The 14,535-nt window shown below is 37.1% G+C and overlaps 3 protein-coding genes across 3 annotated transcripts; 2 read left to right on the top strand and 1 right to left on the bottom strand.

Annotated features, from left to right (window-relative positions):
- Positions 1-544: 544 nt before the first annotated feature.
- On the top strand, positions 545-1,486 carry LOC122444078 (olfactory receptor 4K13-like). Its single transcript, XM_043472879.1, has one exon. The coding sequence runs from the start codon at positions 545-547 to the stop codon at positions 1,484-1,486; it is 942 nt and encodes a 313-aa protein (XP_043328814.1).
- A 5,522-nt stretch (positions 1,487-7,008) lies between these two features.
- Positions 7,009-8,089, bottom strand: LOC122444077 (dynein regulatory complex subunit 4-like). Its single transcript, XM_043472878.1, has one exon. The coding sequence runs from the start codon at positions 8,076-8,078 to the stop codon at positions 7,065-7,067; it is 1,014 nt and encodes a 337-aa protein (XP_043328813.1). The 5' UTR covers positions 8,079-8,089; the 3' UTR covers positions 7,009-7,064.
- Positions 8,090-8,880: 791 nt separating this feature from the next.
- Positions 8,881-9,822, top strand: LOC122444076 (olfactory receptor 4K13-like). The gene has a single exon (XM_043472877.1). The coding sequence runs from the start codon at positions 8,881-8,883 to the stop codon at positions 9,820-9,822; it is 942 nt and encodes a 313-aa protein (XP_043328812.1).
- The last annotated feature ends 4,713 nt before the right edge of the window (positions 9,823-14,535 follow it).

Here is a 14,535-nt window from a genome sequence, read left to right as displayed (position 1 = left end):
TTCACTGGTTTGTTATCTTTCTCTGAATTCCACATTTAATTTTTGCTATAATTTTTGTTATTTATTTTCTTCATGTTGCTTTAGTCTTGAATTGGTCTTCATAACATCTTTTTTAATAAGGTAAACTTATTACTGCATACTGAGGATATCATAATGTACTTCTTGAGATTCACAAAAGATAAAAATCTACCTCCAGGAGGTTTTGAAAACTCTCCTTTGTCACTCTAATAGTTAAGTGTTTCTACACCGTGTGATCTGGAGCTGAACATGAAAGGAGACACGTCTTCTGTCTAACTGAACTTGCCTTGCACTAACCATGTGAATAATTCATTTAATTTGGTCCATAATCATCACATATTTATGGTCTCGTGGTCCTGTGAAATATCTCCAACTGCAAAATACCTACAAAGCACTCGTACTGCAAAACTGTCATTTCCCTGAATAAAAGGCAACATGTTTAAGTAAATATTAAGTTTCCTGACCTGTTAGTCCCTATCACACACTGTTTGTTTTCACTTTTCAGACAGCTTCTGCAGAAGGATGAATGGATCTCCTGAATAACAGATCAACTGTTTCTGAGTTCATCTTGGTGGGACTTTCTACTTCTCAAGAAACTCAAATATTCTTTTTTGCAATCTTCTTTCTCGTCTATGTTGCCATCATAGTAGGAAACCTCCTCATTGTCATCTCTGTGATAGTTGACAACCATCTTCACTCCCCCATGTATTTCTTTCTGGCAAACTTATCATTTTTTGATTTATGTCTTTCTTCTGCTGCAACTCCCAAAGTGATTTCAGACTTCCTTAGAAAACACAAGACCATCTCCTGGTGGGGCTGCATGATCCAGATGTTCTTTATGCACTTCTTTGGGGGTGGAGAGATATCACTTCTGATAGCTATGGCCATTGACAGGTATGTCGCCATATGCAAACCCTTGCACTACAAGACCATCATGAGTCACAGGGTGCTCACTGGGTTTCTGCTGCTCTCATGGGTGATTGGGCTTATCCATAGTACAAGCCAGATGGTTTTCACTGTGAATTTACCTTTCTGTGGTCCCAATGTATTGGACAGCTTTTTCTGCGACCTGCCCCTGGTCATCAAGCTTGCCTGCAGTGATACTTACACCCTAGAGCTCTTGGTGATTGTGAACAGTGGGCTCTTGTCCCTAGTCTGTTTCATTCTCTTGCTCATATCCTACGCTGTCATGCTGGTCACCATCTGGCAGCGCTCCTCCAGTGCATCCTCCAAGGCTCTGTCTACACTCTCTGCTCACATCACGGTAGTCACTCTCTCCTTTGGCCCTGCCATCTTCATCTATGCTTTCCCATTTAATAGCTACTCTGTAGATAAATTTCTTTCTATGTTTTACTCTATCATCACTCCTCTCCTTAATCCAATTATTTATACTCTGAGGAATCAGGAAATGAAGGCAGCCATTAAAAGACTAAGCAAACATCATACTGGTGCTGGGCTCACCCACTAAATATTGTCTGTTACAAACAATTGTTTTATGTTATCTGCTCTTTGTGTGTGCCTGTGTGTGTGTGTGTCTGTGTGTAAGTCATTTCAGTCATGAACAACTCTTTGCTACCCCAGGAACTGTAGCTCAATAAGATTCACTGTCCACGGGATTTTCCAGGCGAGAAGACTGGAGAGGGTTACCATTTCCTCTTCCAGGGCTATTTGTGGGTAGTGAGTCTTAAGTATATATAAAAATACTGTAAGTAAGTATTTAAATAATATAAATTTTCATATGTATAAAATCCTTAAGACAAAAATGATTCTTATAAAATATTTTAGTGAACCAATCTATAAAAATATGAAATTTTAATGAAAGCACATTATGTGATGTTTAGTGTGACTTTTAGTTTCCAGGTTGTATGTAGTTATTTACCAGGTATTAATCTGCCAATATATGTCAACCATATAGAAGCTTCACAAAGGAGTTGTGATTTGAATGACAATTTGAAAAATAATTTTCACTGTATAGCTTCGATAAGCTAATCATCTTTAGTAGAATGTATCATGTACTTAGAAAATAATATTCCAAAAATTTATTTGGCAACCCAAATAGTTTTCTCAGCACCATATGATCTGAAATATTGAAGATCAAAATCATAAACTGCTCATTGTATCTTGCTATACCAGATAGCTTGAATACTAATATTCTTTTAACTAAATTCAGATATTGATGACTGAATTTTTAAAATATTTTAAACATTAAACATTTTTAACCTCTTAAAGATTTGCACAATGGACATAACAAAATCTGAAAATTGTAGAGTGATGACGACTCAACTCCACTAATTAATCATTAATTAATTACCATTCATCCATAAAGAGCTTTCCATATGGTGAAAAGAGCCTTCTCCTCTTTCTCCTTTCTCTCTGCCTCTTTGTCTCTTCTTGCCCTTTCAGCTATTCTCCCTACCTTCTTCCCTTCACAGCTTTCATGCCTCCCCCATTTCTTCCTCTCTCAAAGAGCCTTTATATGGTAAAAGATTTTGGGCTATGATAACAACTGCTTGAGGTCTATGAATTTCCTTATAAAAATAAAATTAAAAATTAAATTCCAGTGTGCTGACATTTACCAATTATACAGACATAATAACATTTCATATGACTATATTTTTGTTAAGGAAAATGATTCAGTATAGAAACAAAAGTTACAAAATATGTAACATTTCATTTAATAAAAATTGTGCATTGTCCATATAATCAAGATGATAAAACTTTGTTGTAAGCTATAAATAAGACAGATTTAAAGCTACATAAATTCTTTCTGGATGAAAATGCTCAATTTTGTAAAACTGTTCATTTCTCCTATGTTTATCATGAGTTTCTAATATTGCATTGATTGATCCCACTGTGACTCGTTTTAACTTCAGAAAATAATTCTATTTCATTGAAAAACACAGAATATCTAAGATATTCTGAATGTCTAAAGCATCAACATGTCCTTCCTGATATTAAAATGCACTGTAAAATAAAATGAATAAAATGAAAACTTGTGGTAACAATATGAAAGAGAATAGGTAGATCAGTGGAACATGATAGACCTGCATACACATAGTGAACTTATTTTACATGTGAGCAGAGGTAATACAAGATAGACTTTCAACAAATAGACATTCACATGCAAAAAAAAAAAACCATCTAAGTATAAACTTTACATTCATCATGAAATTAATTCAAAATAGATCACAGAATTCATCATAAAATGTAAAATTACAAAATTCATAGAAGATAACATAGGAGGAAATGTAGATGACCTTGGGCTAGGCAATGACTTCTCAGATATATCACTAAAGGCACAGTCTCTGACAGAATTGGTAAGCTGGATTGATTAAAATTTAAAAAATGCTACTCTCTGAATGAAAATGTCAAGAGAATGAAACCACTAGCCACAGATGAAGAACAGATTTGTGAGATACATATCCGAAAAGGACCACTATCCAAAATATAAAAAGAACTCTTAAAACTCAAAATAACAAAATAAACAGCCCTATTTTGAAAATGGCAAGACCTTAGCTAACACTTCACCAAAGAAGTCATACATCAGGTATCATCAGGATTAAGCAAATTAAATGGTAATAAAACACTACCACACAGTTATGAGAATGGTCAAATTCCAGAATACCGATGACGCCAAGTGCTGGCAAGGATGTGGAAACACAAGAATTCTCATTCGTTGCTGGTGGGATGCTAATGGTACAGCCACCTCAGGAGACAATTGGTGATTTCTTACAGAACTAAGCATACTTTTACAGTTATGTTTCAGCAGTTGTATTCCTTTGTATTTACCCAAATGCACTGAAAACTATCCAGAAAAAAATGCAGACAGATGTTCAGAGCAGTTTTCTTTATGAGTACCCACACTTGAAACCAACCAAGATGTTCTTCAGTAGACTTATGGTTAAATAAATTATGATACATCAAGACAATGGAATTTTATTCAGTGTTAAAAATAAACAAGCAGAGGGAGATGGGAGGGGGGATTGGGATGGAGAATACATGTAAATCCATGGCTGATTCATGTCAATGTATGGCAAAAACCACTAACATATTGAAAAGTAATTAGCCTCCAACTAATAAAAATAAATGGAAAAAAAAATAAAAAAGCTACGAAGCCATTAAAAGCTTGGATAAAAATGCATATTGCTAAATGAAAAGCCAATCTAAAAAGTTTACATATTCTATAAGTCCAATCATATGGCATTCTGAAAAATGAAAAACTATGGAGACAGGAAAAGGTCTGTAGTTGTCAGTGAATAGAGGGGGAAAAGGAAGACTAGATGGAATAGAGGGGGTTTTATGGCAATGAAACTAATCCATATGATTCTATAATGATGTCTATATATCATTATAGATTTGTCCCAATGCATCCAATGTACAATCAAGAGTTAACTATAGTGTGAAGTGTGGATTTTGAGTGAAGTTATATGTCAGCGTAGGTTCATCATTTGTAACAAATACACCATTGTGCAATAAGTTGATTATAGGGGAGGTTATGCGTGTGTGAAGGAAAATACCACATGTATGGAAAATACCATTTTCTCAATATTGCTGTGAACCTAAACCTGTTCTAAAAAACAGTTCATTTTTTAAAAAGGAGAAAAAAATGGGTAAACTTGAAGCAGACTTGTCTACACATATCTTTAAATGGAAAAGGAAATATAAAATTCAGTGGAATTAACTTACTTAATTACAATGATATAAATAATTATACACATCCTTTATCAATAAATTCCAAGAGATTAAAGTTAAAGCATGGGAAAAGTTCACTTTTAATAAGATTTAGAATTAAAATTATCTAGATTGAATATTCATATTTTGCCTGAATAGAACAATCATAAATGTTTACTGTAGAAAAGAAACTACAGCCAAGACAAAACATCATACAAAAAACTCACAATACACAGCTAGTGATATCTTTCAATACTCTCTTGATTATTTATTGATGTCTTTAAAGTATTGTCAATTTGAGAGGTGAAAAATGATTTCTCATGTTCTGCAGCGGCAAAAGAGTCTCTGAACAATCCCAATTACTTCTTACTGCCAGTCCCTGAGGATTCTGAAATAACCAAATGAGGTTTCTCCTTTACGTCACCCATCAAGGGATACTTTTATATACCGTTGTCTTTTGAAGTTCAGAGACAAAAACCTTTAGACGATGAAAAGAAGCATTCAGGATATCATGTTGATTTTACTTCTGAAGTCCAACAGGTAGGTTACATAATCCTGACATGTTTCTCTGCCTATATACCACACCCATCACAAATTACATTTACAATATAAGTGTGTCTGTCCATACTGATGAATTCAAATGCCAAAATAATAACTGAAAGAAGGGAGGGAAAGGAGATCTTAAACTGGAAAAAATTTGATTTTTATAAAAAAGAAAAAAGATACAAAAGTCACCCTAATGATGTTTACAGGGAATTAAGATAATAATACAGGAATCCAGGCTAAATAATTTATGTGTACAGAAAAAAGGATCTAGGCAAGCTTAAATTGTTTGGTTATACTTATCAAACTGGTTAATTTTTTCTTTGAATTATTGCATAATGTAGAAAAATTGCATATTTGTTTCTAGGGATACAATTATTAAAAAGAGAGTTAAGAAATCTACAAGGATAAAACACCTGATCCATGGCTTGAAAAAAATCATAGAAAGTCATCACTTCCAAAATATTGATACTATCATTACACTTGTCAGAAATTTTAGAGAGGAATATACAACCATCTTCTGATAACAGTCTGAAAATAGCCATATATTTAAACAAATATTAATTGGTTAAAAAAAAGCTGAGAGAAATCACCTTGTCTGGGATCTTATTTTTTCCCAGTTCATATGTACCTATAAATCTATTTATTTATTTGCAAACTTTAGAAAAACAAAGCCATCCAAGACTGTAGCTTGGATAAGATAAAATCATTGTCTTGCGTTAAGAGAACAAAGCACAAAGAAGAATATAGAGTTTCATTTTCCATTCCATTATTATGTGAAAACAAGAAGTTTTATGCTACTCTGAGTGATGCTGTCAAGAATAATGGTTAGAGTATGGGCCACTTAGGCTCAAATGTGTCTTAATGTATGTAAACTTACATACATAAGTGTATATAATTAAATGTTTATTATGGCTAACTACATATACTGTACTTCTAACATTTAAACAGTGTGATGGAAAGGCTATGGGTACATGGATTATCAAATATGTCCTATTTTGTGTTCTCATTTTGGCCTCAGGTTTGGCTCTAGGCTCTGAAGAAGGCCAGAAAAGCACTCAAGATGATCAACAAGGCTGGAATGAGATTTGAAAAATAGACCTAAAATCAGATAAGCAGGGGAAGCACTGAAATAAGTACCTTTATGTAGACTGAGCACTGACCTCTTCCCCTTCTGCATACTTGAAAATTTTTAATTTAGTTTAGCTGAGTTCACCTCAGTCAATAATACAATATTATGAGTCTATCTATCCTTGACAAGGTTAAATGTCAATTAAATGAAACTTAAAGTAGATGACTGTGAGGAACATAGGTCTAAAGAGGATAAGAAATTAACCTGAAAATACTTCTCTGCTCAAACAGTATATAATTAACCTTTTTGAGTTTAGACTCACAATGATACAGTATTCCCCTTATTCCTTACATCTCTTCAAGATGGACAAGTTGAACAAGAGTACCATGGAATCCCCACTAGTTTATAGTCTTAATAATGGTTATTTTGGTATTTCTATAGACTCACTATATGTGAAAATATATGAATTGAAAAGAAATATCAGATAAAAATGGTCATTTGATTCAGTTTTGCAACAATTGGCTGAGAATACACAAACTGGATACACTTACTTGTCTGACCACACAGACCAAAGAGTTAGGAAAATATGTGAGATGAACATCTGATATTGTGAGAGTCAATCTAAGTCATTCAAATATAAAATCTCTCTCTTTTTTTTTTTTTTTTTTTTTCACATGGAAATCTTCATTCTCTGACAACGCACGTCTACAGAACAAATACCTGCTGTCCTTGCTGTGGGGGGACCTCACCCGGGCTGGGGCTACGTTGGGGTGCCCACAAGTCCTGCGGGGCCCTGTCCCAGCGTCTGCCCGATCACAGCAGTCTCCAGGGGCCTGAAACCCACGTTGTCCAGGGGGACTCCGAAGGCCAGGAGCTTCGCCTCATACGTGCGCAGCAAGTCACTGTGGGCCTTGCAGACCCCGGCCAGCTCGTACTGCAGGTCCTTGATGGCGCTGTTCTTCGATTCCAGAACGTCCTCCAGCTTGCGAGACACGAGGGTCAGGGCCGCGGGGTCCAGGTTGGAGGCCGCTAGCACCTCATTCAACTGCACCTCCTTCTTCTCCACGGCGGCAACCAGCGCCTGCACCTTGCGCTCCAGGACGAGGTTCCTGAAGCCCGCCTTCTGCTGCACCTCCAGGATGGCTGTGGTGAACTTCTGGTACAGGTCGTCCCGCTCCTGCTGCACCTTGATGAATCGCTGCTCCAGCACCTCGTGCTCCCACCTCAGGCTCTTCAGCTCCTTCTCAGTGACTTTCAGACGGGCTTTTGTGCACACCAGGATCTGCTTGTCCCTCTCATAGCCCCCGAGCTTCTTCTGCATGTCACTCATCTCCTCCCGAGCCTTCTGCAGGGGGTCCGCCAAGCGCCGGTTCTGCATGGCCACCTCCGTCATCTCCTTCTCCAGGTGCTCTTCCTTCTTCTGCATGTCCTCCATCTGCTCCTTGAGGGAGTTGATGAGAGCCAGGTTGTTGAGGGTGATGTCGTTGTAGTAGTTCTTGATGTCGGTGAAGGCCTCCTCGTGCCGCTGCATCAGCGTGGTGATCTGGCCATTCTTCCTCTCCTCCACCTCGTGGATCTCCGTCTTCCTGCGCAGGTCGAGCTCGTCCCGAAACATCTTCATCTTCTTGTCATACTTGGCCTCGATTTCTCGCACCTGCCTCTCAAAGTCGTTGCGCATCTTGGTGATCTCCTCGGTGTGTTTCAGCTGCAGGTTCTTCACCATCACCTCGTTGGCCAGCTCCTGCTCCTTCAGCTCCACCTTCAGCGCCCGCATGTCCCGGCGCAGCGTCCGTAATTTTGTTAACAACTGTATACCTGTCTCAGAATTCAACTTTCTATCATAATGTGGTCACAGTCATACTCATCATTAGTTCTCTTCAGGAAATATAATGCACATCATGCAATTTCAGCAATATCTCTTTAATATGGTACACACTTTACTACATAGTGTATGCGAGCTCAGTCACTGTCGTGTCTGACTCTGTGTGACCCCACAGACTATAGCCTGTCAGTCTCCTCTGTCGGTAGAATTTTCTAGGCAAGAATGCTGGAGTGGCTTTCCCTTTCCTACTTCAGGGGATCTTTCCAACCCATGGATCAAACCCGCATCTCCTGAAGTTGCAGGCAGATTCTTTATGTCTGTGCCACCATGGAAGCACCAATGTAGTAAGTAACAAAACATGTCAGTAAATATATTATGTGAAACCCACAAAAGAAAAATCCTATTCTCCTAATGCTTTTGAAAACTCTTATCACTCTAATAAATTAAGTGGTTATTCAGAGTGTGGTCTGGAGCTGAACATGAAGGAAGACAAGTTTGCTCAATGTCTAGTTGATCTTGCCTTGCACTAACCAAGAGAAAAGGTAATCTAGTTGGTTTCATAACCACCACACTTTTATGGTCTTGTGGTCCTGTAAGATATCTCCAATTGCAACATATCTACAAGCAGTCATGTTATTAAACGGGTTACTTTCCTGAATAAGAAACAGGGTGATTAAGACTAGATTCCCTGACCTGTTAGTCGTTATCACACCCTGTTTGTTTTCCTTTTCAGAAAGCTTCTGCAGAAGGATGAATGGATCTCCTGAATAACAGATCAAGTGTTTCTGAGTTCATTTTGGTGGGACTTTCTACTTCTCAAGAAACTCAAATATTCTTTTTTGCAATCTTCTTTCTCGTCTATGTCGCCATCATAGTAGGAAACCTCCTCATTGTCATCTCTGTGATAGTTGACAACCATCTTCACTCCCCCATGTATTTCTTTCTGGCAAACTTATCATTTTTTGATTTATGTATTTCTTCTGCTGCAACTCCCAAAGTGGTTTCAGACTTCCTTAGAAAACACAAGACCATCTCCTGGTGGGGCTGCATGATCCAGATGTTCTTTATGCACTTCTTTGGGGGTGGAGAGATGTCTCTTCTGATAGCTATGGCCATTGACAGGTATGTCGCCATATGCAAACCCTTGCACTACAAGACCATCATGAGTCACAGGGTGCTCACTGGGTTTCTGCTGCTCTCATGGGTGATTGGGCTTATCCATAGTACAAGCCAGATGGTTTTCACTGTGAATTTACCTTTCTGTGGTCCCAATGTATTGGACAGCTTTTTCTGTGACCTGCCCCTGGTCATCAAGCTTGCCTGCACTGATACTTACACCCTAGAGCTCTTGGTGATCGTGAACAGTGGATTTCTGTCCCTGATCTGCTTCCTTCTCTTGCTCATATCCTATGCTGTCATGCTGGTCACCATCTGGCAGCGCTCATCCAGTGCATCCTCCAAGGCTCTGTCTACACTCTCTGCTCACATCACTGTAGTCACTTTCTCCTTTGGCCCTGCCATCTTCATCTATGCTTTCCCATTTAATAGCTACTCTGTAGATAAATTTCTTTCTGTGTTTTACTCTATCATCACTCCTCTCCTTAATCCAATTATTTATACTCTGAGGAATCAGGAAATGAAGGCAGCCATTAAGAGACTGAGCAACCAGCACATTGGTTCCTGGCTCACCCCCTAAATATTGTCTGTTGTATATGATCGTTTTTTGATCTCTGCAATTTGGGGGTTGTTATTGTTATTGTTTAGTTTCAGTGTTGTCAGACTTGTTGCAACCCCATGAACCCAAGAGGCTCCACTGTCCATAGAGTGGGTTACCATTTCCTCCTCCAGAAGATCTTCTTTATCCAGGGATTTAACCCATGTTCCCTACAATGGCAGGTCGATTTTTTATCACTGAGACACCAGGGAAGACCATTTAAATATTTCTTCAAATAATTGAAATCGAATGTTAAATAATATTGAATTTCCACCTTACAAAATGTGAGGAATATTATGGTATCTTTTTATTTTATTGGAAAATATTCTTAGCACAAATGTAATGCATATATTAGCTTGCATTCATTACCTCCTTTACCTCCTTATCTTCAAATTCAAGGGAACCCTTATTAATGTTTAAAGTACATAATACACATACATGGTTATCACACAACACTGTTCTCTGCCCTGCAGAAGATAATGAGGAGGCATCCATATTAGGCGTGGTGATGTTAGAAGATCATGTTAAACAGAAGTCTTCACAGAAACACATTAAGAAAGCTAAAGAATAGACATTTGAGTGGGAAAAAGTGCATTGCAGGCAGAAGGGCCAGTTTATATGGATATTGTAGTGTGAGAAAGTCATTTTAGGTACCAAAGACAGACATTTATGAGGGAGGTTGATAGATAAAAGGAAGAAAGACCTGTGCAGAGATTATACAGAGAGGCAGAGTATTCAGGCCTTGTGAATCCTAGGTTTTAGCAATATAAAGCAATTAAAGAGTTTTGAGAATGGGAGGTTTGAGAATAGATCGAACAATCTTCTGAAATGTCGTTAAGGTTTGTCTTTTTAAATGAAGAATAAATTGTAATAGAAATGAATGCAGAGAAAATAGTGGGCTATTTCACGTTACAAATCTGAATTTATCAATGATTCAGTAAGTTTATGGAAACATTGCAAAGAGTCCTTCTAAAGACTTATTGGAAACCTAAATTATGTAAACATCTTCAAGACCACCTCTTTTGATGTATTTTATTAACATATTGCAAAACAAGGAACCTGGAATAAGGTGTATTTTCTCTCCTTATTTTCATCTTCTTTGTTTTCTCCCCTGTGTTAGATTGTATCTGCCTGTAGGGAAATTGCAAATTAGCCAAGATGACATAGTCAGGCTCTCTCACCCTACAGCCTCCTGCTCTTGCTCCACATTTTGCAAATAATGATTATGTAACAGCTCTGATCACTTGGAGCGCTGTGCATTCACATCATGAGGCGCTGCTTGCCTGTGGGCTACTTTTTATGAATCAGATATATGAACTCCACCTAGAAAGCAGTGGCATTACTGCTGCATCACGGCTGTGTCCGTTGGGTAAGCCACGAGAGGAGAGAAGATAGCGCGTCTGCTGCCACCACCGCCGCATCAGGCAGGAGAGAATACAGCTGTGGCCGCTGTGCCAGCCGAGAAAGAGGGCGTGCTGCGGTTTTCTTCCAGCTTCCCCTCCTGCACCTCGTCTACCATGGGTTCAAGGAACAGCGCACACAGTATGAATAGCGAGACAGTTGGCACAATGAACAGGATAAGAAACAATTCACTGCCCTGTTTTTAGTTTGACCTTAGATATAGTGCACCTAATATTTCAGTTTATTCTGAAAAACTATATGTGTACCATCCTTAACAACTAGTGTGGGTAATCTCATCTGGATATCAATATTGTGCTCATATTATCCTTCTAATTTCTATTTTTAAGAATGCTCTGCTGTGTTCTCTTGCGAACATCTCCTCAAAGGTCATGCTATGTTGTGGTATGTATCTCCTTACCTGAAATATTTTTTTAATGGCAATTCTAATTGCTAGCAGTTGCCTGGGGAACCACATGGAAAAAAATTCTGAGATTCAGTTAGAAAGAATAAGAAATCTTTAGCAATGTCTACTATGGGCTTTGGAAATGAATCATATTTATCATATATTTACAACCCTTACTTTCTTGTAACCTTTTCAAGAGGATTGTAATTGAGGAGAGATGGCAGAGTTACCTATAAGAATAAAGACAGAAAAATTCCTCAACAGGTGAAATCCTCTGCAGCCATGTACTGCTACTCAGATAGCCCATCGAATTTTACCTGCTTAATCATGTTTTACCATAAATTACTGTACTCACCTCCATAATATTCCTTTAATACTGTTAAGCCATCATGAAGTTAAACATAATTGTAAGAGACGACATGAAATTCCAAATCTGCTAAACTCCACCAACTAATCACTTATTGATTACCATAAATCATTTATTGATTATCTTGGTGAAGGCCAGGGATTTCCCTGGTGGCTCAGACAGTTAAAGCGTCTGCCTACAATGCAGGAGACCCAGGATCAGTCCCTGGGTCGGGAAGATCCTCTGGGGAAGGAAATGGCAACCCACTCCAGTACTCTTGCCTGGAAAATCCCATGGATGGAGGAGCCTGGTGGGCTACAGCCCATGGGGTCGCAGAGTCGGACACGACTGAGCGTCTTCACGTCCCTTCACTGGTGAAGGCCTCCTCTGCTTGTTCTAGCCCATGAGTGTATGTGCTGCTGCTTTATCTCTCTTATTCCCTTACAGAGTGAAAGGAAAGTTTTCTCCGTGCTAAGAACTAGTCTATAGTCTATGAATTTCCTTATATGCCTTGCTCTGTGTGGATCTAGTTATTTTAATTCTAATTGAATAAATGCATTCAATCATCAAATTATAAGTATTCAGATTGGTAAAGTCAAATGAATAGAATTATAGTTTTCTCAAGTGCATCATCTATTGTAGATCCATTTTCATAAAATTGCTTACCCTCTACCAACCAAAACACTTAAGTTAATGTTCTTTTCTGGAAAGCACTTACTAGGGAGACTCCACACAACTCATACACTTGGTGAATTCATAATCAACTTAAATGAGAGACTAAGTCCTTGCTCTGAACTCTAGAGACAACTAACGAGAACCTTTATGCTAACAATTCCCTCTGGGGGTGAATCACTGTCTACACCTTATATATGTGTTTTGTGTCCTTTTTTTTCTGACCTGCAATGATTGTCATGTATATACACAGAGGCAAAAAGATAAATATATATTCAGAATCTGTGTCTACGTATCTTTGAAGAGACCATTCCTCAGCTAGAACTGGTAGGTTTAAATAGCAGTTCTATAACACAGGGAAACTGTATACTTTAATAAAGGAGGAGACTTTGTATATGAAACCTAGAATTTAATGAACACCATATTATTCTGATCATGAAGGCAATGGTAAAATACAACTTGGGTCAGATAGCATCTGGACAAATTTACCCAGTTTTAATAAGAAGAAAGCCAGTCTGTGATGGATAAATACCATTGACAATCTGATCTAGGGGTCAGTTTTATAATTTGAGTTTGTATTTTGAGAACATAAATTTGAGCTTGTTTATTGTTTAACCACTGTTGGATAAAATACAAAATGATTTAGAATATGGTAAAATAACAAAAAATTAGTTTCATCCTTGCCTACATTTAACATCTTTGACAAGTCTGAAATGTAGTCTAATAAAAATCACATATCAAGAAAATGGAACACATTGACTTATTTTATGTTCATTTAATTCTTCATGTTTTTACTTCCCTACATTGGGAAACTGAGAAAACACTTATGGAATTCTAAATTAAATGTGATTAATTTAAACCAATATTTAAAAGATTTCCCCTTAAGCCTTTATTTTTCTGAAGTATCAAACCTTCTATCAATATGATTGTCTAATTATACTGCTAATATATTTGTTTTCATGATTTTGTAACCTAAGGACTATTTCCAATTTTTCTAAACTTACCACCCTTTTCTACCTACATTTATAACAACTACATACTTTAATATTTTAAACTTGATCAATATATGGGAAAAGAGTTATTTGAGCATGTAAAATGTTGGAACTTTTTCTACCAGCTGTACAAGCTTATTTTTTAATGAGAAAAATATTTATACTGGTTATTTTGGCAGAAAATCTGATTGTTCACATGTCAAACATTTTTTGTGATAAGTGAATATTATCCCCTGGGTTATCTAATTCATACACAGCTTAACACTCTGAGGACAAATAATCATTAGAAAAATTCAAGATCAATAGGAACTTCACAGCCTTTTTTTTCAACAAAAGAGCTTCCAGTTACACATCTCCACATACATTAAGTACTTTTATGAAAATGTGTAGGAAGGCTTTATTACTGAATATAGACATAGAATATTAAACATAGTTTTCTTTCTTCAAGTTTGCACCACAGTTGAACTAGTAATTTTTATTCATTTTGTCACCTAAACAGCATAGAAAGAATTAGGCTCCCAGTCACAGGCAGCCATCCCATTCTCAGAAATTTCTCGTAGAGAAAAATCAAACCTTGCCTGATTGGACGTTATTCAATTATTTTTTCTATCCTTTTCAGTTCAATATTATTTGTATAAATACACACCACTCAAAAATATAAATTTTTTCATGTGAGTTTTAAACTGTGCCGCAAGTTAGCAATAACTGTAAAATTTTTCTGATTCTAACTTATTTTTACCTGTGTCTGAGTAAAAGAGTATTTTTAAAATATTTCACATTTGGTCATATGTAAAAATTGTCAAAATGAATTATTTTGTCTCTTGTAACATATTTGAATCATGTTTATGTGCATTTAGATGGATATATTTTATAAATATGGT

Source organism: Cervus canadensis, chromosome 6, assembly GCF_019320065.1.
Source record: "Cervus canadensis isolate Bull #8, Minnesota chromosome 6, ASM1932006v1, whole genome shotgun sequence".
In the NCBI taxonomy this organism is placed as follows: Eukaryota; Metazoa; Chordata; class Mammalia; order Artiodactyla; family Cervidae; genus Cervus; species Cervus canadensis.
The sequence above is the reverse complement of the archived record's forward strand: the minus strand, read 5'-3'. Positions and strand labels throughout refer to the sequence as shown.